Source organism: Dipteris shenzhenensis, chromosome 10, assembly GCF_047967505.1.
Source record: "Dipteris shenzhenensis isolate YYH24624 ecotype China chromosome 10, Dip_SZ_1.0, whole genome shotgun sequence".
NCBI lineage: Eukaryota > Viridiplantae > Streptophyta > Polypodiopsida > Gleicheniales > Dipteridaceae > Dipteris > Dipteris shenzhenensis.
In genome coordinates, this window is record NC_141605.1 from 55,701,598 (window position 1) to 55,724,757 (window position 23,160).

The 23,160-nt window shown below is 45.5% G+C and overlaps 1 protein-coding gene across 2 annotated transcripts in view; it reads left to right on the forward strand.

Annotated features, from left to right (window-relative positions):
• Positions 1–1,859: 1,859 nt before the first annotated feature.
• The window catches only part of APC10 (anaphase promoting complex 10), a 31,138-nt gene continuing 9,837 nt past the window's right edge, over positions 1,860–23,160 (forward strand). Inside the window, exons 1-5 of one of the 2 annotated variants that reach the window (XR_015541690.1) lie at positions 1,860–2,139; positions 2,216–2,276; positions 2,362–2,454; positions 2,637–2,675; positions 2,793–2,894. Coding sequence is in view for 1 of the 2 variants with exons in the window: in XM_087380698.1 (XP_087236824.1) it covers positions 1,970–2,139; positions 2,216–2,276; positions 2,362–2,454; positions 2,637–2,707; positions 2,793–2,894 (497 nt within the window). In the remaining variant the exon portion in view is untranslated. Of the gene's footprint in view, positions 2,140–2,215; positions 2,277–2,361; positions 2,455–2,636; positions 2,708–2,792; positions 2,895–23,160 lie in introns of both variants that reach the window. The other variant, XM_087380698.1, reaches the window with a different exon arrangement.

Genomic DNA, 23,160 nt, shown 5'->3' on the forward strand with positions numbered 1-23,160 from the left:
ATATATTTTAAAAATAGGCTTTAGAATAAAGTTCTTGCAGCGATCAACAAAGTAAGAATTGATTGACACTATAACTCATTCATCCAACGAAGCCTAATAAATGATTAACACTATAACTCATTTATTTTTTTCTTTCTTTTTTTCACTAGGTACAAAAGAGGTATCTCTCTTCATGAAGATGGCTAGCATAAAAGAGGTTTCTCTACATCCATTAATATTGTGAGCTTCTATCTATTTAATGTCGTTCAACAATACTCTTCATAAAATTGTTTTAATTTGTAGCTCTTTCAACAATTTAAGCGAAAAGTGATAGAAAAAATAGACGAAGAAGAGCATGCTTCAAAGAAGCAAAAAAAATAAAGTAAGTTTTCTTCAACGACAAACAAACCAGAAGAGCCAACATAGCGAGAATACTACCAAGTGAATATATCTATGGATTCGATTCACACGAGCACTATCATCTCCTCATGGATAGGGTAAGCAATATCTTTGAAGAGAGGTCAAAAGGAAACAATAAGCTTGTAGATGGCTTCATAAAGCATATTATACAAAGACTATCCAATAGAAAGGAAATGATAGACCAGGTGTTGGCTTGTACAAAAGCATAAATAATTGTTGACAAATACACTAAGGGCATGGCTATGTTAATAACAATGCTACACTTTGGACTCAACGTCGATTTCAAAGAGCTCACCAACGAAGAAAAGTGAAGATTGATAAAATATTGTAGCAATTCAAAGTACGATTTGCAACAAGGTGAATGGCCAATAACAATTGGAAAGGTCACATACAAAGTGGACCCAAAGTTTGCAGAGCAACATTATGGCATGCTTTAACTATCTTTCTAGAACCCAAAAAGGTGACAACACAAGGTAAAACCCTATTCAAATCAATACCTTTTTCATATTGCCATATAATTACATCAACTTTCTCTCATACTTTATTCCACTCTATACACAGTTATTTTAGAAACAATCCAAGCATCTCATGCAACAATCATAGTTCAGTAATGAATTTATATATTGCATCACTTGTCTAGACAATGGAAAGAAATATTTGGCCAAACTACAGACATCGAAAAACATATGAAACAACACAAGACTAACCAATGGACTAAAATGGTCAATGATGTTGACAAGTATGTTCCCTTTGTGTATGACTAGGAACAACATTGACTTCAAAGAGTTACAATATATAAAAGGAAACCCTGTGAGTTCGAGAAAGTATTATAACTTGAAGCGTAAGAACCTAATTTAAATGACAAGAAAATTTACTTTCTTCCACTTTCAACCATTCACAATGCACTTCGTGTCCATTTTAAGTATTCACAATGCACTTCATGTCTACAGTTGTGAATACAGTTCATATCTAGTATTCAGAGTTTGCCTCGATTTGGTACCGCTCTCGTAGCCCGCATCGAACAATGTTTTATCCCTAGATATCTAGTCAATTGCTGTGCCTCAACACATTTCGAGGAGAACCAACTAGCTTTGGTTCGAGTGGCATTTCACCCCTAACCACGGCTCATACGTTGATTTTTGCGCGAAGAACCTTGCTAAGGCTTGAAGTGCTGCAAATCCTTTCAAAAGAGAGTACTTGGTGGTGCATGGTTGTTGTCAGCTTGCGTCATGAGGATTTGGGTTAAGTCTCGCAAACGAGCGCAACCCCGTGTTTAGTTGCCATTATTTAGTTTGGAACATGCATTGATGTTAACCAAAATTCCCAATTTTGTAATAAATTCAGTTTTACATAGCACTTTATGTCATCAAGCGATTCAAATTTCAAAAAAAAAAAAGGTCAAAAAGATTAATATTTATCCTTTTCCTATCCAAAACTTTAAAGGAAGATCTCAGGGAACTTGAAGATACAATTTCAAATTGTTCATTCTTTCATCTTAGGACGAGATTGTTTCATCTTAGGACGAGATTGTTCGAATTTAAGCGCGGAACTGCTAGCAGTGCTTTTGCCTATGGAGGTTCCGAATGACATTGGAGAAATCGCGAGCGCAGGAGAGGTCGAGCGAGAAGATGAAAGGGAGAAGCGGGAGATAGGCAAGCTTGCTGTATGGAGCGTCAGCTCTGCCAAGCCGGGCAATGGCGTCGACCTGCTGCGTGATTCGAATCTTGAGACATTTTGGCAGTTATACCTCTCAACAAGCTTGTTCTTAGAGGCAATTCTGCCAAGTCTAGGTCGCTTATTGTGATCCTGCCTGCAGATCTGATGGAGCACAGCCTCATCTCGTGAATATCCAATTTCAGAAGAAGGTCCGATTGCAGGTTCGATGTCTGCTGTAACATGTGCTCCATTCTAATGGGGTCCTTCAATCTTCTGGCACTAGTGCTTAACGTCATGCTCCTGCAGCAACTTGCTATATACGTGGATTACAAACACGACGAGAGCTACACTCCAAACAAGATCTCCGTTCGAGCTGGCAATTCGTTTCATGACTTGCGAGTAAGCGTTCTCAATATTACTGATTGATGATAAACGGGGACTTTGATGTGGCATACAGACAATGCTTGGGTAGTTGAAACAATCTTGTGCCAGGATTTGATCTTTGATTGACCACTGCCTGTTACATCTGCTGTAAACTGTCATCCAAACTTGGTCTATTGAAAGGGTCTTGCAATTTGCAGGAGATAAAGCTGGTCGAATTGATGGAACCTGTCGGCTGGGTTTGCATTTCACTTTGTCCAAATGATTCAATGTGAATTTTCTAAATCAGGAACTTTGCTTTTCAAAGAGTATTTATGATAATTCATAGCAGCCTTAATATCCCCCTCTTTTGGCAGAGAGTTTCTTAGGGCCTTCCTAATTCAACTTGCTGTTCTATCAAATCATCAGAATGGCCGTGATACTCACATTCGCCAAATTAAAATCTACGGTCCACGGCAGTAAGTTTTACAAAATCTGCTCCTAGTTTTGCACTTGATGTGAGTTAATGTTCGTCGTTGCATCTTTTCTTATTGAAGAGAGAGAGAGAGAGAGAGAGGGAGAGAGAGAGAGAGAGAATTTAACGTCCACTAGAGGCCGCACTTGTATATATGCATAATTGTCTAAATCCTTTTTGATTTGTTACAATTATTTTGCCCATTGCACCTCTAAGCTTCCCTAAACCCACCCCTCAACTTTCCTACATGGTTTTGGTTGTCTTATGCAAAGTTGTGCACCTAACGTGTTTGATATCTTCAGTGCCAATGTACTGCTAGATGGAAATATAATCAATCTTGGTTTATAAGATACATTAGTTTAGTAAATTTATGAAATTATTTTATTTAACATAACTCAACACAGCTAAACCTTGGCAAGGCTGAGCTCCCCGTCCTGCTTCTCCCTGCTGCCCTCCGTCCTGCACCCCTCTCCCCTCCCTCCTAGCCCTTCCCTTCCCCTCCCTCCTGTCCCTGCCAGCCCCTCCTCCCGGGCTGCTGCCCCCTCCTCCTGCTGCTGTCCCCCCTCGCTGCCTCTCCTGCTACCCTCCTCCGCTACCTCCCTCCCTACCCCCGCTACCTCCTCTCCCTACCCCCGCCACCTCTCCCTCCCTCTCTCCCTACCCTGCTAGCTCCCCTCCCTTCTCCGCCGCCTCTCCCTCCCTACCCTGCTCCCTCTCTCCCTACCCCGCTAGCTCCCCCTCCCCTCCCCGCTAGCTCCCCCTCCCTACCCCGCTTCTTTCCTCTCCCTTGCTGCTCACCCCTCCTCTCCCTACCCCCCCGCTGCCCTTTCCTCCGTACCCCTTGCTCCCCCTACCCGCTTCTACCCCGTTGCCCTCTCCCCTCCTCTCCCTACCCCCCTGCCGGCCCTCCTTCCTCTACCCCTTCTCCCCGCTCCTCCTACCCCGCCTCCCTTCCCCTCCCCCACCCCTTCCTTTTGCCCTTGCCTCTGCTTCACCACCTCCCTCCCTCCCCCTCCCTCCCTCTTCATCCCCTGACGGAACAAGAGAGAGATTTTCTCTCTCTGGTAACAGGTTGTCGGACGGACAGAGCATCCTCATGTTCGTGTTGGCCCTTCCACCTTGATTGACGAATGGGTTCCCATTCAGCCAATCCTCGACCGCTTCCACTAGCTGCGACGAGCTTCAGCAGCTCAAGACAGACTTAGAGCAGGAGTATGCCACCTCACTCTTTGCTCGCATCCACGGTTCCCACCCCTCCAAGCTACAGGCTAGGGATTGGATGCTTTCGGCTTTACCTGGAGACCTCGCAGGGCACTTTACCAATGTTCGTTTGCTCGGATGAGGGTTCTTCCAGGTGGTATTTGATTCTCTAGAGGTTGCAAGTTCAGTACTTAGGGCAAGTCCTTTGGCATTGAGCTCCAGGAGGATCTTTTTGACACCCTTCACTTTGGGTTTCGATCCAGTAAAGGAAGATAGCAGGGTTACCTCACTTTTCATCAAGTTCCCCGGCCTTTCTCAGGTCTACCATCGACTCTTACCGTCCATAGGAGCTACTTTTGGGTTGGTCACAGAGACCCCCCCCCTCCTTGGCATGCCCTCTTCAGCGACAGAGGTTGTCAGATGAGATGGGGTGCCACGAGTCAGGGTCATTGTCTCTGACCCTGATATTACAGATGATCACATTATGCTTCAACGACCAGATGGTTTCTTTTTTCAACAGAGTTGAGGTTGTTGGGAGACAGGATCAGTGCAGGATTTGTAGGATCCATTGGGCACTTAGCCACGGATTGCCCAAGGAAGAAGAAAAGGCCCAAACGGTTTATTTCGCCTTCTCGTCCTACTTCTTCTACTAGAGCCTCCCCTTCTCGTCCAGGACCTTCGGGACCAGCCCCTAGACCTGGACCCTCTTCTTTAGCGCGCACAGTACGATCAGTACCCCGTTGGATGCCTGTGAGGGTTGGACACTCTGTCACCTCTACAAGACACTTCAGATCATTCTCAGTTACAGGCAGGTGATTTTATTGCAGGTGTAGATGTGGTTGCCCTAGTCCCCCCACCTGTGTTGAGACTGACATCTCTAGGCCCCCACAGGGCGCACACGAGCTCCCATGCAACAGGGCCGAAGCAGGGGGACAGAGGGGGTAGACCAGGCCGACCAGCCCCTGGCCGACCAGCTGGTCGGCCCAGTTGGCTGACTGACCAAGCTGGTCGGTCTAGGCCAACTAGACCGACCCTCTACCTTGGCCTTCCCTATATAAGGGCCCTCCCCCTCCTCATTTCACTCACCCACTCCAGCAGCTCCTCAGGGCTCCAATTATTGCCTGCTCTTGGCCGTCCCTACCTGAGCCCCTTAGCTGCCCTGTTGGCTGCCCACGCTCCCTCTGCAGATCCCTCATTCTTTCCCAGGCTCCTGCCTCCTCGCTCCAGGCTCCTCTAGTCTCCTTGTTCCCAGGCTCCTGCCTCTTCGCTCCAGGCTCCTCCAGCCTCCTCGTTCCCAGGCTCCTGCCTCCTCGCTTCAGGCTCCTCTAGCCTCCTCGTTCCCAGGCTCCTGCCTCCTCGCTTCAGGCTCCTCCAGCCTCCGTGCTCTCAGGCTCTAGCCTCCTTGTGCCCCTATCCTCTGCTCCAGTTCAGCCCCTTCTGCAGCTCCTGTTTCTCATCCTGTTCAGGACTCCTTGTATTACAGTTGCTGCCCTAGTTTATGGGTTGAGTTACAGCAGATTTGTTTGTGGCACATCTTGTTGTCTCTAGTGTTCTCTGTGTGATTCTGTAGCTTCAGTTTGCTTACATCTTCCGCTGCCACTTTTAATAACGTGCTCATCAGGAGGGGCAACCCATTTCTTCAGGTCCTATCACTAATGTGCCTGATCAGCCCCCTCTCTTTGTTAGTCACACTTCACCTCTTGATAGAGGTAAGGGGTTTTTTCTCCTTCTCCCTCGGGTGTAGGGATTCTTCGCACTCCTATGTCCACCTATAGGAACTCTTTTGGAGTACTGGTAGATTTGGCAGAGTTTGAGATAGAGGAGGAGTTTGTACCCTCTACCCTAGGGGAGCCAGTTATTGGGATTTCGTTGGATAGGGTTTTCCCCTCTGCTAGAGTTGGTTTTCTTTCATCAGTTGATTTCCCTCCGCTTGACAGGAGGACGCTTTCACAGGAGAGGATTTTCTCCACCACCAGGTTGGATAGGGCCTTTCACCCGGCCTCCTCTTCCTGTCGATGAGGATTGTTAGTTGGAACGTTCAGGGCCTCGGTGGGAGGTATACGCTGCCGTCGGTAGCTGATTCGTAATTAACTCCATCCAGGTGTTTCAAGTGGCCCCATTGATATCCTTATGCTCCAAGAGCATAAGCTGGATGGTAGAGATTGTGCCAAGTCAAGTAAGCCTCTTTTTGGCCATACTTTTTGGTCACCTGCCTTGGGCACCAGGGGAGGCATTTGCATTTCTATCTCTTCTTCGATGCTCCCCTTGGTTATTGGACACGGAGTCATAGTCCCCTCTAGAGCACAATGGGTTATTTTGATGATTGGTGGGCGTAAGGTTGGCTTCCTTAACCTTTATGCACCCAACTTGAGAGGGGATCGTGTCTTCCTTTAGAAGGAGTTGCTCTCTTTGTCACATATTGCAAATTCTTGGATTATTGGGGGCGGTTTCAACATGGTTGAAATGCCTTTAGACAAAAGAGGGGGTAGGGAAGGTGGCATTCACTCCCTGGAGAGAGCAGCATGGGATGCCTTCCTTTTTCAATTTAGTGGTAGAGATATTTGTATGATGATGCTTTTCACACTCAGCCACAGTCTCTTCTGTTTTCTTGGTCGAATAGGAGAGTAAGGATGCCTATCCATGCGCGGATTGACAGATTTTATGTGGATGATTATGCACTGGACAGTATGCATTAGCAGTATGCATTAGCGCAGGGGTGTCCACTTCAGATTATTTTCCGATTGTTTTGGTGGTTTCAGAGCCTCGGGTGAGAGGCGGCTCTGCCAGTATCAGGATTCCAGATGCCTTCTATGCAGAGGAAGGCCTCACAAAGGCAATGCTATGGATTTGGGATTCTCACCTGCAGGGTGGGCGGCCGTCCCGGTCAGATGTGGCTGCAGCCTCTTTTGATATTAGCAACTTTTATTATTCTGTTGCTAGTATTGGGAGAGATGAGATTCGCAGGAGAGAGATTGCCATTCGACAGTAGCTGGCAGCTCTTCAGAGAGAGGAGCAGAAACGGCCTATAGATGCTTGGATTTAGGAGCGCCTTGTTGCAACAAGGGCTCATTAGCAGACACTTTTAGATCAGAGAGAAGAGTATGCCTTTCACGCCAGAGAGTCTTTTTGGACGCAGATCGGAGGTAGAGTCAACAAGCATTTCTTCTCTACTCTCGGCCCTAGACATAGTAGAGAGAGTGTTTCGTAGCTTGTTGACTTAGATGGGATACTTCAAACACATCCAGATGCCATCATGCATATTGCTTTAGAGTACTATGCCTCTCTTCTGACTGCAGATCCTAATTCATAGGCCAGAGATGAGATGCTAGACATGTTGTTTGGCATCATATTCCTATGTTGATGGATAGAGGTATGAGAGCCTCACTTGATGCACGCTTCACCAACATAGAGTTCAGGACCACTCTTACTACCTTTATAAGGGTAGTTGTCCAAGGTTAGATGGGCTTACACCTTTTTTTAAATAAAATTTTTGGGATCAGATTGGGGATTACATCACCTCAGCTTTGCAGGGCGTTTGGGACTCGGGTGAGATGCCGGACTCACTCTGGAGGGTCTCATTCATCTTATCCCAAAAGGAGGTTGCAGAAATTTAGTGTCTCAATGGAGACCGATCATGTTATTGGGCACTTTGTATAAGATCTTTGTGAAGATCCACACTTTTTGAAAATGCAAATGTGTGCAATGCATGCAGAATTTGAATGCCGATTGGCCCTCCAATGGGGAAGAGCGCCCTCGTGAGAGTACTTGTTTATTTTTCGACCTACATGCAAGGTGGGAGAGAGATGACGGATGAATGCAATGTGGTAGAAAGAATGCAACGTGAGATTCACAATGAAAGGGTGATACCCTTTCATTAATGTCCCTTGAGATCACTCAAGTTCCATCTTCCCATTTACACCTACCCTTAGCCTATGACCCATGCACCTACCATTCAATGCACTCTAATGCACCCTTTCCCTTTCCTATTGCCCCTAGGACCTAGACACGTGTGTGCACATCTTTATTACTAATCATTGGCCAATGTTACATAGTTTTAGCGGTACTATTTACACCACTTGATCAATCATAAATACAAACATATAACCGCACCATCAAATTGGCGCCTAACAATAATAAAGTTCTAATGACTATTAATTAACTAAATAATCATTTCTCTTGTCATGACACTCCCTCCTGCTTGAATGAGCAGAAGTCCTCTTCTGGATTATTGCTTGTCTCTTCCTCTTACGTGCACTTTCTCTTGTTACTTCTGCCATTGCATCGCCTCTTTGTAATCTGCGAGTATCTGTGGAAAATCTGTAAAGAACTCTTCTTCCATCCATTGTGCATCACTAGCTGGCTGGTTTTTAAACTTCAGTAAATACATATATCTCTTCTTTCCACGAGTACTCTTCTCTTTATGGTACACGATCTGTTCTGGAGTAAGAACTTCAGTCCCATCTTCAAGTTCAGGTTCTTCTTGATGCTGAGTATCCAAAAACGCAGAAGTATCGCCATGGTATCTCTTCAAATTGCTCACATGAAAGATGTTCTTCATACGCCAGTGGGCTGGTAACTTCAGCTCATATGCTCTGGATCCTTCTTCTGGATATAAAGCTGCTGAAATCTGAAATGGACCATAAAACTTCGGTGCTAGCTTGACATGTTTGGTACTTGCTCTCACTGACTTGATTATTCTTTTATCAATCTTCAATAAAACCCAATCATCCTCCTTGTAATAAACTTCTTTTCTTTTTTTATTGGCTGCCTTGGATTGTTGAACCTGGGTCTTCTTAATATGTTCTTTTACCTGCTCAATAACCTGTGACATATCCTCAGCAAACTGGTCAGCAGCAAAAATTCGCTCCCCCAAGTGTGTTATTGGAGTGGGTAAACATTGCCCATAGATGATTTCGAATGGGGCTTTCTTGGTGGAAGTATGTACAGTGTTATTATAAGCAAACTCTAACATGGGTAAGAACTCTGGCCACCTTCTAGGTTGGTCATGGACATAAGCTCGAAGTAAAGTAATTATGGTTTGATTGGCATTCTCACTTTGTCCATCTCCTTGAGGATGGAAGGCTGTAGTAAATTTCAGTTTGGTTCCGAGATTCTCTAATAGAGCTGTCCAAAAGTTGCTAATGAAACGGCCATCATTATCAGATACAATGGATTTTGGTAACCCATGTAACCTGAAGATTTCCCTAATGAATAACCTTGCTGTTTCAGGAGCAGACAACTCTTTTTTACAGGGAATAAAATGAGCTTGTTTACTCAGCGTATCTATAACAGTGAAAATCTGCTCAAACTGACCAACCTTGGGGAAACCAGACACAAAATCCATTGTAATATGTTCCCACCTTTCCGAAGGAATAGGCAAAGGTTGCAAAAGACAAGGAGTCTTACTTGTGTCAGATTTAATGCGCTGACATACGTTACCTTTTTGAATAAAGGTCGAAACTTCTTTGCGAAGTTTAGGCCAATGGAAGTATCTCTCAATATTGTCAATGGTCCCTCTAATGCCTCTATGTCCAGAATATGGACTCGCATGTAACTCACTCATGACTAGATACCGAAATGTTTTGGGTACACATATGGCACGTCTCAAAAATAAGTATGCCTCCACGATGGAATAAGCCTCTAAATCCCCGACCTCATTACGCTGAATCTTCCCATAAATGTCAGCGAAGTCCTCATCTAAAGGATAAGCTTCAACCATTGCTCCTAATGATTTCTCCTTAATCACAGAAACGTGATTAACTTGGGGCCGTCTACTCAAAGCATCAACTACTAAATTCTCCTTTCCTGGCTGATATTCGATATTTGGTTGTCCAAAGGATTGAATATATTCAGCCCATTTGATTTGCCTTGAAGAGAAAATGGGTTGAGAGAACAAGTGCTTGATACTTTGATGGTCAGTCTTAATCTTGAAAGCAGAACCATATAAATAATGCTTCCATAACTTTAGAGCATGAATGACTGCCAATAACTCCTTCTCATACGTGATATATTTCAATTCAGCCCCTTGAAGTTTTCTACTCTCATAAGCAATGGGATGCCCTCCTTGCATCAACACTGCCCCAATCGAGATACCACTTGCATCCGTACATATAACAAAGAACTCTTTGTCCATGTCCGGAAGTGTTAACACTGGTGCAGTCACCAATGTTCTCTTAAGCTCCTCAAAAGCTACTTGGTGAACCTGTCCCCACTCATACAAGGAATGCTTCTTCAACAAATCTGTCAGTGGGGAAGCAAGACGTGCAAAATTCTTAATGAATTTGCGATAATAACTACACATCCCTAGGAAGGATCTCAGCTCATATATGTTTTTGGGTATTGGCCATTCAATTATGGCCTTGACCTTTTTAGGGTCAACCCGAATTCCCTCGGCAGACACAATGTGTCCCAAATACTCTATTTCTGTCTTGAAGAACTCACTCTTCTTGGTATTTAGGAACAATCGATCCTTCCTTAGGAGCTCCATCACCTTAGCAAGGTGATCCTTATGCTCTTCCTCATTCTGGCTGAACACTAAAATGTCATCGAAAAAGACTATGACAAATTTTCCCAAGTAGGGTCGCAAAACCCTTCTCATCAGCCTACTAAAAGTGGCTGGAGCATTAGTTAGGCCAAAAGGCATGACCAAAAACTCATAATGTCCAGTGAGAGTGCGAAAAGCAGTCTTATGTTCATGCCTAGCTTTCATACGAAGTTGATGATAACCAGATTTCAAATCCAATTTGCTAAAAACTTTAGCACCTTTAAGCATATCCAATAAATCATCCACTCTTGGAATCGGATACCGGTTCTTAATCGTAAGTTTATTCAAAGCACGGTAATCTATACACATACGATATGATTCATCCTTCTTCTTAACCAATAATACAGGTGCTCCAAATGGAGAACTGCTTGGTCGAATCAGGCCTTTTTGCAACAGATCTTCAATTTGTTTTTCTACCTCCTCCATTTCTATCCTGTTCATCCTATATGGGGCTCTACATGGAGGAGAAGCTCCTGGCTCTAAGTCTATGGCATGATCATCTTCTCTCTCCATAGGCAATTCGAATGAGTCATCTCTTGAAAATCGATCCTCATAAGCTCTAAGGAACTCATTTCTCTTCCGATCTTCTTTTAAGATATGAAGATCTCGTGAATCCCATATATACACAAGATTACAATCTACCCCTCTTTTTACCAATCTTTTCGCTTGGGTAGGAGTAATCAATGGAATTGTATACACGTCCCGATCCCCTACGATCCTTATGTACAAAGCAACAATGATGAGTATGAGGATGAATAGCAAGGTTAAAATCATACCGCCATGGTTTACCTAGAATCATGTCAACGTCTTGTAAAGGGGCTACTAGAAAATCCCTTCGATCTCTATATTTTTGTATACGAAAAGGAATATTTTGTACTATGGATGTGTCTTCTTCATTGTGTCCCCTAAAAGCTCCTGAAAGCGACATGTTTTTTATAGGTTCTGGTTTAAGATGGAGTAATTTTGCCAATCTATCACTTACTAAGTCATAATTACATCCATCATCTAGGAGAACCACTATTCTCTGTCCATTCACGAATCCATACACCTTAAAAAGATCATGAGGCCCAAAGGTATTGGCTGAATGGACATCATTCACTATTAGCTCAATAGTCACAGTAGATTTCGAGGGTGACAAGGTAGAAGCCTCACCCTCCTGCTTGGATGCCTTGGCTTTCCCTTTTATTGAATTCGTCTTGGCAATCTTAGCCAAAAGAACGGGACACTTATGCCATACGTGCCCTGGCTTATGTTTCTTACAACCGAAACATTTTCCTTCCTTAATCAACTTCCTCTTCTCTTCGTCAGTCATAGAAGGAAATGGCACCCATCCAGGACGTGATTGGCTGTTCACATTCCTTACAAGAGCTTTACCCTTCCCTTTATTATTCTTAAACCGGTTTGGTTTCCTAAAAGTGGGTATATTATTGGTTTTAGATGATGATCCATACTCCTTATTGAAGGGTTTACGAGGATTCAATTTTCTCTCAGCTATTTCAGCCAGCTTAGTGAGGTCCTTAAGCGTGGTCGGGTTAAACATTTCAACCTCGTACCTTACTTTTGGGCTTAAAGCTGCTAAATACTTCTTTCTCCTATCTTCCTCACTCTTTTCGGGTAACTCTAGAGAGAGTTTCGCTGTAAAATCTGCATTACTCTCATTATCGAATTGCCTAAACCTCTCCCAACGAAAGGTTAGGTTCTCTTCATGCCTCGGTGGCATGAAAGTGGTTTTCAGTTGCTCCACAAATTTAGCCCATTCATGAATAGGCTCTTTTCCTGTTTGTGACAAGGACCACCACATTAGAGCATCCTTCTGCAGATGCAATGTGGCAAGAGCAAGCTTCTCTTGCTCGGTCTTGTCTTGATAGGCAAAGTATAGCTCAAAATGACGAATCCAATTGAGGATTTTGTCAGCCTCCCTTGCCCCATCATATTTGGGGAACTCAATTCTCTCTCGCGGTTGGAATTTGGACCTCTTAGAAGGGTTACTCAACTCTTCATTCCCGAAGTTTAAAGTCCTCTTAGTCCCTAATCTTGTCATAATGGACTGCTCAATCATATTGCTAAGTTGGAAAACCAGCTTATCAACAGGAGTCTCCTCTCTTCCTCTTGCACTTGGATTAGAATCCATGTGTATTGGGTTTTGAGTTGAAGGCGTGAACTCATCACCTTGTTCTTGGCTGGTCTCATTTCTTCTTTCATTACGAAAGGAGAACTTCCTATCAGGAGGTTCTTGAAGGAGAGACTGCTGTAAATCTATTTGTGGGTTATCATACTCAAGATGTGTATAACTCTCACCTAATCCATCCTCTTCAAGAGGGGGTGAAGGTGTTCTTTCTCTCTCTCCTTGGGGTAATGGAGGAAAAGGAATAAGTTCATTGTTATATGTCCCTTCCCCTTCCATTCTTTCCTTTTAGTAATACAAGAGAGAAAATGTCTTGCTGTAATTTCAAAAAAGAAGGTTTATTTTACAGCAAACTTCAAGTGTTGTAGAGGTGGTGGTACTTATCCGACTCCCGCTTCGTTTGTGTTGAGAAGACACTTAAAATGACCTCCTTTCCCTTCTCTTTCAAGCTTTTCTTCTTGTATTTCTGCTGTAAACTGGTATGCTCCGTTTGGGCTACTTGTTTTGAGCGGATTGGAGCTCTAGATACCGTTATAGGGGGTACTTGATGGGTAGATCACTCCCTTAAAATCTTATTCCGATCCGACTTCCCGTTTGGCTAGAATGGGGATCCCTTTTTCTCACGGTTTAAGGGTACATCGGGGGGGGGGGCAAAAGAGAACACCCCGTTTGCCGTTCGTCGTTGAAGTGTTAAAAATGGCAGCGGAAGATGCAAACAAACTGAAGCTACAGAACCACACAGAGAACACTAGAGACAACAAGATGTGCCACAAACAGATCTGTTGTAACTCAGCCCATAAACCAGGGCAACAACTGAAATACAAAGTATCCTGAACAGGATAAGAAATAGAAGCTGCAGGAGGGGCTGAACTGAAGCAGAGGAAGGGGGGCACAAGGAGGCTGCAGAAGGGGCTGAACTGAAGCAGAGGAAAGGGGCACAAGGAGGCTGCAGCTTGAGAGCACGGAGGCTGGAGAAGCCTGAAGCGAAGAGGCAGGGGCTTGGGAGCGAAGAGGCTTAGAGGGCCTGAACCGAGGAAGCAGGAGCCTAGAAATGAGGAGGCTGAAGGAGCCTGGGCGAAGAGGCAGGAACCTTGGAACGAGGGGACAGAAGAAGCCTGGAGCGAGGAGGCAGGAGCCCGGAAAGAGGAGGGATCTGCTGAGGGAGTGTGGGCAGCCAACAGAGCAGCTGAGGGGAGGCTCAGGTGGGGATGGCCAGGAGCAGGCTGAAGCCTTGAGGAGCTGCTGCAAGGAGTGAGTGAGATGAGGAAGGGGGAGAACCCTTTTATAGGGAAGGCCGGGAGGGTCGGCCAGATGGCCTAGACCGACCAGCCTGGTCGGTCAGCCAACTGCTGGGCCGACCAGCTGGTCGGCTAGGACCTAGTCGGCTAGGGGCTGGTCGGCCAGCCTACCCCCTCTGGCCCCCCTGCTGCGTGGGAGCTAGTCGGCCAGCCTACCCTGGAGATGTCAGTCTCAACACCCCCTCTCAGCTCCAGGGTGTGGCACAAGACCCAGAGAGCTGGCATGACGTTGGAGAAGGGGAGAGGAAACAGGTTTGGTAAAAATGTCGGCGACGTTGTCGGTAGTGGTGCTGAAGAGGAGCAAAATGGTACCGTCAAGAACCTTCTCTCGCGTGTAGTGGTACTGAATTTCGATGTGTTTTGTCCGAGCATGAAAAACCGGATTGCGAGCAAGGGCAATACAGCTTGCCGACAGAGAAGCCGAGATCCAGTCGAGTGTTAAGTAGCCAGAGAAGAGAACCAACAAGCTGGCGGTAGAGGGAGGCATCAGGATAAGCAGTGGACCCAGAAGCAGAGAGTTTAGAATTGGGATCCATGGGAGAAGTGATGGGTCGACAGTCAGCCATGTGGAAAGTTTCGAGGAGCTCGTGAACATAGCGTTGCTGAGAGACAAAATACCCCCTCTTAGTCTGCCAAATCTCAAGACCCAAGAAAAAATGGAGGAGGCCCATATCCGTCATCTCAAATTCAGTTTGAAGAGCAACTTTAATGGCAAGGATATGATTGGTATGACTCCCAGTAAGGATTAGATCATCCACATAAAGAATGATGAAGGTATGAAGCTGTCCTTCATGAAAGAGATAAAGATTGGGATCAGCCAGAGAGCGATGAAGTCCTTGGCGGCAGAAGAAGGTATCAATATGCTGATTCTAGGCCCTAGGAGCTTGCTTGAGACCGTAGAGGGCCTTGCGAAGGCGACAGACCATGGAAGGAGAACGAGAATTAATGAAGCCGGGTGGCTGATCCTCATATACCTCTTCTTGAAGATCACCATTCAAAAATGCAGATTTGACGTCCATTTGAAAAATGGGCCACTGATGGTGGGCTGCAAGAGCAAGGATCGTTCGGATGGTGCTCATCCGGGCGGTAGGTGCAAAGGTCTCCCCATAGTCGATGCCGGGTCGTTGGGCATAGCCTTTAGCCACCAGTTGAGCTTTATACTTGTCGACAGAACCATCAGAGGCGTACTTTGTTTTGAATATCCACCGGACACCGATTACGGAACGGTGTGAGGGACGAGGAACAAGATCCCAGGTATGGTTCCGAAGAAGAGCATGAATTTCCGCTTCCATAGCCTGTTTCCAATGAGGCTGGGGCCAGAGCCTGAGGAACGGTAGTGGGCTCGCGAGTGGCGAGGATGCGAGACATAAGGGCGTAATTGACATGGAGGGGATCAGAAGAGGACGGTGGGGGGTGGCGATGAGAGTGACGAGGCCCATCATCAGGGTGTGGTTCGGAGTAGGGATCCTCAAGACCGGAGGAGTGGAGAGTATCAATGAGCCATCGCGGAACACGTACCAAGCGGGGTTCCAAAGGAGGAGCAGACGAGGGTGCCGGAGAAGGAGGCGAAGAAGAGAGAATAGGAGGTGATGTAACGGGGGACGAGGCAGGTGGAGGGATAGAGGGCTCCGGGGCATCGGACGGATCTCCAAGAACAGGAGGAGAGTCGGAGGATGGCGGAAGGACCTGCTCGTCAAAAAGGACATCCCTGCTCACGGAGATAATGCGGCGGCAAGGATCATATAGGCGATATCCAGTGGAGATGGAGTTGTAGCCTACGAACTAGAGCTTGTGGGACTTAGGATCAAGCTTTCCACGATCAGATTTAGGAATATGAACATAAGCATCACAGCAAATACCCAAAAATGAGAAACATCGGGCTTAGATCCATAGTAAGCCTGATAAGGGGTCATGCCTGGAACTGCTGATGTCGGAGAGCAGTTAAGAGTATGGATCGCGGTCATCATGGCCTCGGCCCAGAGGGATTGAGGGAGTTGACTGTGAGTTAGCATGGTCCGAGCCATTTCAACGCCGGTACGATGTTTACGTTCAACCACGCCATTATCAGAAGGGGTACCTGTGTTGGCAAATTCCCGTTTGACACCATGACTACTCAAGAACCGATCAAACTCGAGAGAGGTGAACTCACCATCCTTATCAGCACGAAGAATTTTGAGCGAGTGGTTGGATTCTTTTTCGACCAAGGCTAGCCAGACGACTGAAAGCCAGATCCTTGTGGGAAAGAAAATAGATCCAAGAATAGCGACTGAAGTCATCAACAAGGAGCATGTAGTACGAGGCTCCCCCTAGTGACATAATCTGCATAGGGCCACATAGGTCGAGGTGAACAAGACCAAGCGGAACGGTGGCACGGCGAGAGGCATGATGGGCGAACGGCTCGCGATGTTGTTTGCCCAATATACAAGAGGGACAGAGACCTTGGCGAGTGCCGACGTTAGGGAGGCCGAGGACAAGCTGATCACGGAAAGCACGATGGAGAGCATCAATGTGTAGATGACCAAACCGATAGTGCCAAAGGTCGCCAAGAGAGGTGCCTGTAAAGGAGGGAAGGGCGATAAGCTTGTAGATACCATTAGTAGAATGGCCGGTCCAAACCGGCTGTCCGGTAGCACGATCGCGGATGGTAACAGAGGCCGCTTCAAACTCAACCTTCATATTGTTTTGACAAATCTGATGAACCGAAAGAAGATGAAAGCCGAGAGACGGAACATAGAGAACACGAGAAGAGTGTTTACCCCCTTTGCCATCAGGAATAACATCAAGAGAGCCCTCTGAATGAACAGGAATAGAGTACTTGTCGCCGATGCAGACACGACCAGAATGAGGGGTGAGATCCTAGAGCAGCGAGGAGGAGGGAGTCATATGCCGAGAGGCCCCACTATCAACGATCCATTCACGAGCATCGGAACTATGGAGAGCCAATGACTCCACTGCAGGAAGGGGTACCGAATTCAAGAGCTCAAGGTGAACAAATGCAGGAGTGGGGATAAGGGAAGCATCAGCCGCAGCGGCCAGGGGTGCGTCAGCTCGTTTGTGTTTGCGGTAGGGACAATTGCGCCAATAATGGCCAGGAGTGCCACAGTGATTGCAATTACCTTTGGGAGCAGGACGGTCACTGGAGGGATCCGAAGAAGATGAGTTAGTGGCAGAGGACGGGGCATTCTTGGATCGAGGTTTGGGACGGTGGGCCACAAGAGCCTCATAAGAACCATCAGAGGTTTTAATGAACTGTTCCTCCTGATCCATCATCATGGGGACAAGTTCCTCCCAAGTGATGGTGCTGAGGCGGCCAGAGATAATAAGAGAAGAATAGAATGCTGCATATCGATTGTCAGTAATAACATGAGATAAGAGAGTAATAGCCATATCTTCGGAGGAGATAGCCTTGCCTGCATGGAGGATGTCCTGATGCATGCTCTGCATTTTATTGATGTGGTCCCGTATGGAAGGGGAAGTAGCCGGATCGAGGCGACGAAGCTGAACTTCCAAGGAGATACGTTTCATGGGAGTGACGCGAAGGTACATGCCATCAAGAAATTCCCAAATAGCACGTGCAAAAGTAAGGTGCTTGATATGATTGAGAACCCTTGGTTGAGAATTGAGAAAGATGAACGAGCGTACACGAGCATTCAATTTGTCCCAGATAAGGGAAGAACAAAGGATTGCAAGTTTATTTGGTGCTGAACGTCTTGCTCAAGTATTGAATTCTCCCCATCCTCTCCTTCTACCTATCTTGGACTATCAAGAAACTTGGGATGTCTGGATTTTAGTCTTGATGTGTTGACATCTTGGCTTCTCTAATTTAACGGCGCATATAAACCTTCGATCAAGGCTGCTAGTGTGGGTGTGAAGCTCACTTCACCAAGGGGTGAGGTGTATTGTTATAGCAAGTTTGCACCAGCAAGTACTGTTAGCCGGAAAAGAAATCAGGACAAGAGGCTAGGCACTAAGCATGGCGACGCTCAAGGGCCATAGAGGAAAGGAGAACGTGAGGGCGAAACGTTATCATGGCAGGGGAAATGGGATTAGAAGGGGAGGGAATGAAGAGGAAGACTATGGCACAAGGGGAAAGGGAGAGAGGAGAGAGAAGCATGTACATGATGGGAGGAGAAATGTAAAGATGGAGACATCAAGGAAAGAGGGCCATGCTTTATTTGAAAGGAAGGGAAGGGGGAAATCAAAGTACTAGCTAGGTGGCTTTACAAGAATGAGCGTGTCTCATCAAGGAATAGCCTTCTTCTTTTATAGCCAAGAGAGGGGGTCTCTCCCAATAAATGTATACTTCCATATGCATGGTGTGTGTGAAAAAGTCTCCCATGTCTCTCCCCAATTTTATAATACGTTCAAACCTTTAGGAGGACAAGTGGAGGGTTGGCACAAGGAATCTTGCCATCTCATCTTACTTTCCCGATTATTTAACTTGCATTCTTGGATCTCTATACCTCCCCCACATGAGCCTATTCTACATGGAGAGAGTAATCCAATATAATATCCATCTCCACCTATTTTATATTACTTCTCCGATGGACTTTGGGCCATATCTCACTAAATGCAGCCTAGGTGGAGGGGTGGAATGTCAGCCATGCTTGGAAAATGGAAAAGAGAGAGACGAAGTGAGGCTTATCTATGGGCAAAGAATGGAAAGAGGTAGCTTGAACTGAAAATCAGATGAAGATACATCCACAAAGCACACATAGGCAAGGTAGGGTGTGATTGCTGTATTGTGAATTACTATTCGGGAAGAATTTTCAGCATAGAATAGTTTATAGACAATCTTAAAAGAATCAACCCTCATGATATCGCAGCCATCTTTACAAGCGAGGGTTAGAGACGCGGCGCTGCATGAGGTTGTTCAAGGCAAACAAGAATGCCATGACAAATGTTAACAGTTGGAGAGCTTGCACATCACCTTCAACTTCTTCCAGCTCTTGTAGTCGCCATGTTATTTCTTCAAGGGGTGTGCGGTCTGGCATCCTTTCTTTGAGCAATGTCCTTGAGGACCTTTCTGATGATCTTCCGAAGTCGGTAAACTCGTATCAAATATGCCCAACACTTAGTTTCATGATGATGACAATCTTTGCATTCCTTACAAATGATCATCCTCCTTCGTGGCTTGCAGCTTTGTTGGGGTGGTGCTTCCACTCGCGTCATGCTGCGTGATTGAAGTACAAGCTTCACGTGCCAAGAAATCAGCAACTATATTTTGAGCTCGAGGGATATGCTGAATTTTTACCTCTTCAAATTGTTAGCACAGTTCCAATGCTTGTTGATGTCGTGGAACCAAGTCTTTGCTCTGCACCTTCCACCTTTCACTAACTTGTTCACACACTAGTTGCTTAACGTGATGTTCTTGTGCCTTTTATAGCTCAAAAATGAGTGCGGAGTACTCAGCTTGGTTGCAAGTACTTGCAAGTGCAGACTCGCTATAACAATACTCCTCACCACCCTATGAAGTGAGCTTCACACTCACGCTAGCAGCCTTGGTCGAAGGTTTGTAAGCTCCATCAAATTGAAGGATCCAAGATGTGATCACACCAAGACTAAAATTCAGACATCTCAAGTTTCTCGGTAGTCCAAGATAGGTAAAAGGAGAGAGTGGGGAGAATTCAATACTTGAGCCAAACGTTCAGTACCAAATAAACTTGCATCTTTAGACAAAAAATAATTACAACTTGAAGCTCGAAATGAGGCACAAAAGGTTGATTAGGTACAAATGGATTTCTTAGTCAAAATATTACTAACCATAGCCGAGGCCTAGAAACCTTTATAGTGAGATTGAGAATAAACCATTCAAGACGAGCTTATCCACAGCAATTAATAGACAGATGCGTCAAATCTCCCCCCAAGCTTGGGGAGCATCCCATCCTTCGAAGGACATCCTTTTAATTACCTCTAAAGCAGCTAGTAGCTCGATCACTGCACAATGATTAGAATTAAAATAAAAGTTCTCACAGTGTATCACTAGTTCTTCACCTTGAATCATCCACGCTGTATCATCCCACCCGTCGTCTCCTTGAACAACGCACTGGACAATCAGCCGTTGCAGATTGACATGAAGATCATGAAAGAGATCTCGCCAATTGGTAGACGTAATGAGCGGAGGACCAGGCACCAAATCCTTAAACTCGTCGAGAAGTGACATAAATATCCATCCTCCTCGTGTGACGTGCGGCCGTCAAGTGAACTTGGAAAAGTTTCGAATCGACGATCTAGTAGGAGATGTGAATAGAGCACATGAAATGAAATACTTTTGCTTTTTACTGCAAGAGTAAACTCCCCACGGTTCGAGAGTTACAGTTCCTGAGATTTCAATATGTAAGCAAAAATACATTTTCATCACTTCCTACTTGTTGGCCGAATGATAAGTTTCTCTTTTGTGAAGCGGGAGGTCTTGGGTTCAAATCCCGCTCTTTAATAAAAAGAGAGGAGAGGAGAAAGAGAAAGAGAAGAGACAGGGGGGCGCGAGATCTGTTACAGTTTTGTAGAAACCCAGAAAAACTATCTGCGACCAGAAGACGCAGCAGCCCATAAAACCATAGCGATCTGTCTACGATGCGCGCGGGTGTGTATACAGTAGACGTGCGAATGCGCGTGCAGGAGCACAGATGTTGCAGTTCTGCAGATGCGATCGTTACGAGCAAAAGATTTGCCAGTCAGAATACACGTAGGAACCGCAAGCGGAAAGCATGCAGACTGAAAGTACAGAAGCAGGGAGGTTTTGCAGTCGTAGAGACAGGGAAGACACATAGTTTGGAAGTGCAAGAGTAGAGAACTGCGCATAGAAGAGGCCGCTGAGCCGCACCCAGTCGTAGGAGTAACAGATTTTATATGACTAGCCGTGGAGATTGCGATCCCAGCAGCCACACCAAGTATTGTTAGCAAGAAAAGAAATCAGGACAAGAGGCTATTCACTAAGCATAGCGACGCTCAAGGGCCATAGAGGAAAGGAGAACGTGAGGACGAAACGTTATCATGGCAGGGGAAATAGGATTAGAAGGGGAGGGAATGAAGAGGAAGACTATGGCACAAGGGGAAAGGGAGAGGGGGTAGAGAAGCATGTACATGATGGGAGGAGGAATGTAAAGATGAAGACATCAAGGGAAGAGGGCCATGCTTTATTTGAAAGGAAGGGAAGGGCGAAATCAAAGTACTAGCTAGGTGGCTTTACAAGAATAAGCGTGTCTCATCAAGGAATAGCCCCCTCCTTTTATAGCCAAGAGAGAGGGTCTCTCCCAATAAATGCGTGTGTGTGGAAAAGTCTCCCATGTGGGCTAGGCGGTTATGCACTCTTAATTTTGCGCAACAACCCTTTGTCTCATTTTTCCACATAAATCAAGCCCCATATCTCAAGTCTATGATAATTTATTGGTCTCTCCTCAATTTTATAATACGTTCAAACATCTAGGAGGACAAGTGGAGTGTTGGCACAAGGAATCTTGCCACCTCATCCTACTTTTCCCATTATTTAACTTGTATTCTTGGACCTTCTATACCTCCCCCACATGGGCCTATCCTACATAGAGGGAGTAATCCAATATAATATCCGTCTCCACCTATTTCATATTACTTCTCCCATGGACTTTGGGCCATATCTCACTAAATGCAGCCTAGGTGGAGGGGTGGCACATGGAGGAGCCATGTTACCTTACATTTTATAATATTACTATCATGAATTATGTACATCACACCTTATGGGTCCTCTTACGTGGAAGGGTGGCACATGAAAATGCCCTGCTACCTCAACCCTAGGCTTTATGCACATCATATTTTATTATACTATTGTCACACATACAAACACACACTCATATTTATGCCTTTTTACTTGGGTCAAATTTATCCATAACAGTACTTGCAACCAAGCTGAGTACTCGGTACTCATTTTTCGGCTACAAAAGGCGCTAGAACATCACATCAAGCAACTTGAGATGCAAGGAGATTCTCAACTCGTGTATGAACAAGTTAGTGGAAGGTGGAAGATGCGGAGCAAAGACTTGGTTCCACGACATCAATAAGCATTGGAATTGTGTCAACAATTTGAAGAGGTAAAAATTCAGCATATTCCTTGAGCTCAAAATATAGTTGTTGATTTCTTGGCACGTGAAGCTTGTACTTCAATCATGTATGACGCGAGTGGAAGCACCACCCCAACAAAGCCGCAAGCCACGAAGGAGGGTGATCATTTGTAAGGAATGCAAGGATTGTGGTCATCATGAAACTAAGTGTTGGGCATATTTGATACGAGTTTATCGGCTGAAGATTCTTCTCGTGTAGTATTTCACAATACACCAGTCACACCCTACCTTGCCTATGTGTGCTTTGTAGATGTATCTTCACCTGATTTTTAGTTTAAGCTGCCTCTTTCCATTGTTTGTCAATAGATAAGCCTCATTTCGACTCTCTCTTTTCCATTTTTCAAGCTTGGTTGACATTCTCGTGTTTTGTGGACATGTTGAAGAAAATCCAAATGAGTATCTTATGGCCTTAAAGCGCTAATGTGTTTCTCTCAACTTTCTTACTGAAGCTAGATGATTGTTGGTTCTTCCCACATTTCTAGAGGATTTGGCTCAAGTGTGGTATAAGAAGCAGGCCGTCAACGTTTGCCAAAGCTGGCCAAGGTTAACAGCAGTGATGATTCAGTATTTCGGCAAAGAAAAGGAGCCGGAGAATGTGTACCTGCAGGTGGCAAACTTGACGTAGTCAGAAGGTGACACGGCGCGTTGATATGTAGATCGAGCGGCCCTGCTCCTAGACCGTTTTATTGCCACGCAGGAGAGCAAAGGCAGATTTCGAGTTGGAATGACTCAGCATGTGCTGGGCTACCTTGTAGCAGGAGCAAGTGACGAATTCCGCCTCAAGCTTAAATGGGAGAATCTAGAAACTATGGTGCTAACACATGAGATTGCTCAAAAGTTTGATAAAGTTCAGTCTGACCCCGCTTCAAAGAAGACGATTGTCCCTTCGCAACCCCCTCAATTCTTGCAACAACAACTTACGGGGTCTAACTCAGGGGCATACCCTCACCCCTCATCAAGGATGTATCCACCGCCTCCACCTCAAATGTATGGTCCTCCCTTAGATGCTT